The sequence below is a fragment of the Procambarus clarkii genome, chromosome 68 (genome assembly GCF_040958095.1).
Source record: "Procambarus clarkii isolate CNS0578487 chromosome 68, FALCON_Pclarkii_2.0, whole genome shotgun sequence".
In the NCBI taxonomy this organism is placed as follows: Eukaryota; Metazoa; Arthropoda; class Malacostraca; order Decapoda; family Cambaridae; genus Procambarus; species Procambarus clarkii.
The window spans coordinates 30,278,037-30,281,975 of record NC_091217.1 but is presented as its reverse complement, the minus strand read 5'-3'; the positions used below and the strand labels follow the sequence as shown (position 1 = coordinate 30,281,975).

The 3,939-nt window shown below is 40.8% G+C and overlaps 1 protein-coding gene across 1 annotated transcript; it reads right to left on the bottom strand.

The window, feature by feature from the left end:
* Nucleotides 1-748: 748 nt before the first annotated feature.
* Nucleotides 749-1,252, bottom strand: LOC138355686 (uncharacterized). Its single transcript, XM_069311009.1, has one exon. The coding sequence runs from the start codon at nucleotides 1,250-1,252 to the stop codon at nucleotides 749-751; it is 504 nt and encodes a 167-aa protein (XP_069167110.1).
* Between the last annotated feature and the right edge of the window lie 2,687 nt (nucleotides 1,253-3,939).

Here is a 3,939-nt window from a genome sequence, read left to right as displayed (position 1 = left end):
GGTCATCTCCAGAGTTGAACTCTGTAAGGTCCGACTTGCCTCCCCATTTGACCCGAATGGGGGAACAGTATCGTTTGTCATCGTAATTACAGTGGAGTGTACGTGGAACCGTAGATTGTAGTGAGACGCACCTAGCATCAAACACAATTTACCGAAAAAAAATACCAACCAACACAGAAAATGTCAAACATGGCTCAAGAAAGTGAATGGCAAAATATTTGGTAATGATGTTAGGCAAAACTCAATGAATGGATAACAAATAAAATTGTAAATTTAAGAGCTTGGTCAGAATGTAACTTACCACAAGAAGTTAAAAGGAAAAATGTAACTAAATCAGTGCTGGAGCTCACCACCGTCTGGTCATGTAATATAACCCCAAGAATTTATCTTATGTAGTAAATACACGTGTCTATGGGTGTAACCGTGTGCACATGTTCCTCTGTGTGTACCTGTGTGCACATGAGCCTCTGTGTGTACCCGTGTGTATATGTACCTCTGTGTATCTATGTGCACATGTACCTCTGTGTGTACCTGTGTGCACATGTGCCTCTTTATATACATGTGTGCTTATGTACCTCTGTGTGTACCTTGGTGCACATGTGCCTCTGTGTGTACCTGTATCTAGAGTATTCCGTGTAAATATTTCGCCTATTTCCACTCTGTCAATTCCCCTGAGTATTTTATACGTTCCTACTATATCCTCCCAACTCCCTTCTTTTTTCTAGTGTTGCGTTCCTTCAGGTGCTTTTCATATCCAATCTCTCGTAACTCTGGGACGAGCCTCGTCGCAAACATCTGGACCTTTTCTAGTTTCCGTATGTGTTTCTTTAGGTGGTGGACTCAATGATGGCGTGGCATACGCTAAGACTGGTCTCAAGTAGGCAGTGTAAAGCATCCTTAATGCCTCCTTACCTCGGTTTTTGAATGATGTTCTAACTTTTGCCAGTGTAGAGTACGCTGCTGTCGATATCCTATTTATATGTGCCTCAGGAGTTTGGTTAGGTGTTACGTCCATTCCCAGGTCGCTTTCTCGAATCGTCACATGTAGACAGTTTCCCTTCATTTTGTACTGTCCCTTTGGTCTCCTATTTCCTAATCTCATTTCTATAACTTTACATTTCCTCATGTTGAACTCCATTAACCATTTCTCTGACCATCTCTGCAACCTGTTCAAATCCTCTTGGAGGATCCTACAATCCTCATCTTTCACAACTCTTCTCATTAATTTTGCTTCATCTGCGAACATCCACATATAGGACTCTACTCCTTATAAACATGTCATTAACGTATATTAGAAGTAGAATTGGTCCCAGTACCGATTCATATGGTTCTCCACTAGTTACTGTTCGCCAGTCCGACCTCTCGTCCCTTGCCGTTACTCTTTGGCTCCTTCCTGTTAGGTAGTTCCTTACCCATGCTAGAGCATTTCCACTTACTCCCACCTGCCTCTCAAGTTTGAATAGCAGTCTCATGTCCGGTACTGTACCTGTATGCACATGTGCCTCAATGTGTACATGTGTGCACATGTGCATCTGTGTGTACATGTGCCTCTATGTGTACATGTGTGCACATATGTAACTGTGTGTACATGTGCCTCTGTGTAAACCCGTGTGCACATGTGCCTCTGTATGCACCAGTGTGCACATGTGCCTCTGTATGTACCAGTGTGCACATGTGCCTCTGTATGTACCAGTGTGCACATGTGCCTCTGTATGTACTAGTGTGCACATGTGCCTCTGTATGTACCAGTGTGCACATGTGCCTCTGTATGTACCAGTGTGCACATGTGCCTCTGTATGTACCAGTGTGCACATGTGCCTCTGTATGTACCAGTGTGCACATGTGCCTCTGTATGTACTAGTGTGCACATGTGCCTCTGTATGTACCAGTGTGCACATGTGCCTCTGTATGTACCAGTGTGCACATGTGCCTCTGTATGTACCAGTGTGCACATGTGCCTCTGTATGTACCAGTGTGCACATGTGCCTCTATGAGAACATTTGTGCACATGTGCTTCTGCGTTTACTTTTGTGTACATGTGCCTCTATGTGAACTGTGTGTTCATGTGCCTCTGTGTGAACCTGTCCTTTAGTCATCTGAGAATGCAGCTATTTTAGTATTGGGAAATCGATAGATGACTCCAATAGTCAAGGAGGATTTAAGGGATTTAATGGAAAATTGAGCAAAGGTATATTCACAGTAGTCATCTATATCACTAAGGACACTATTGCAGATGAAGGTTTCTTGGTAGTATATAGCTGTGCCACCTCCTTTTTCTGTTAGGCCTACATTGCGAATGGCTCTATAATCAGCAAAGTTAAAAAGTTGTGTATGGTCTTTACTTAGCCAGGTTTCTGTTAAAATAATGAATGATAGCTCAGTACCTAGCGCGGCGAGTAGTGCATTTATATCAACAAAATGTTTTCCAAGTGACCTGACATTTTGGTTGAAAACTGATGTGTTATTATGGAGTTTGTTTTTTGCCTGGTGTGCTGTGAGTAATACCAGCAGTGGTGATGATCAATGAGTTGGTTATTGTATATTTGAGATAGTACATTTTGTTCAGATAAATATCAGTTTGCATGTGGATGCAATGGAGTCAAGGTACAATAAGGTAAACAGTTACAGAGCAGTAAAATACTTAATCTGCTAAAAATAACAATTATTTATGGTAAACAAAGAAAAAAAATAAGCAAATATATATATAACAGAAATAACTTAAGTAAAATGAAGATTCACTGAATTGATACAGTAATAGCAAATACCATTTGATAATTATATGAAATAAATGCTTACTTTAATCAAATAATTACAAATAATTACTAAAATAGTGTAAATTTGCCAATTTGGGTTCGAGCTGTAGCTAGCTCATGTAATGGATGGACTGAGGTGACATAGGCTTGTATGTGAGGATATGGGATGCTTATGTTTAGTTAGTTTAGCTTTTGCTTGGTTGAATTTGGTTAAATTTGTGAAGTATGATTTTTCCTAGATTTAGATGAATTTTGGTTCTAATTGGTTGCATTTGTGATATTTCTTTCTACGCCTACCTCCCTTAGGAGGTGGACTTCAAGTTTAAAGGCTGCACATGGCAGTTAAGCATGAGTCTAATAGAAAAAGGAAAAGCGGGAGCAAACCGCCAGGCCTCCACCACTAGGGTGAGAACCTGTCCACATAAGCCGCTGGTTCCTCCTAGTTAAACAGGACGTTAAAACTAATAAAGGGTAACCGACGGGTTCTCACAATCAAATATTTAAATATTGATGTGGTGCTATGAATTAGAATTAGAATTCCCAAGAACAGCCGTCATATCAAAAGATCACATCAACATTCAATCGTATAAAGCAGAACATGGGTGGAAAAGAATGGTTGAAGGGTTGACATCAAAGACCGTTTTCTATAAAATAAACAATTTATTAATAACAAGAGACTAAACCACTACACTATCGAGTTTACATTACGTTAATGTCCATCCAGTGGCACTGTAACAAACACCTAAATAGCAACCCTTGCTGTGCGGCTGCATACTGAACTAACCTGAACACAGGTGTGCCCACTGACGACACAATATTGCAAATCCAAAAAAATATCACAGACTAAGTTACACCACAGAGAGTGACTCGTTACGTTAATGTCCATCCAGTGGCAATTGCAACACAGCTATTCAACAGCCCCTCGAGAAAAGACAGCAATCTCCATCTTGCTGACACTTTGGGCTGACTACATGAACTAACTGAACAATGATGGATGCCCACTGATGACACAAGCTTGCAATCAATATTGTCACGGCTTCACGGTGAATAGATACTATAATCACAATCATACGGGTTCTCCAACCATAACAGGAGAGACCCACGTAACTAGGCGGGTAGTCGAACAGTTACCCCCCCTATCACAACCTAATGTGAACACTCTTTGCAACTTCCTGCAAGAAGTTGC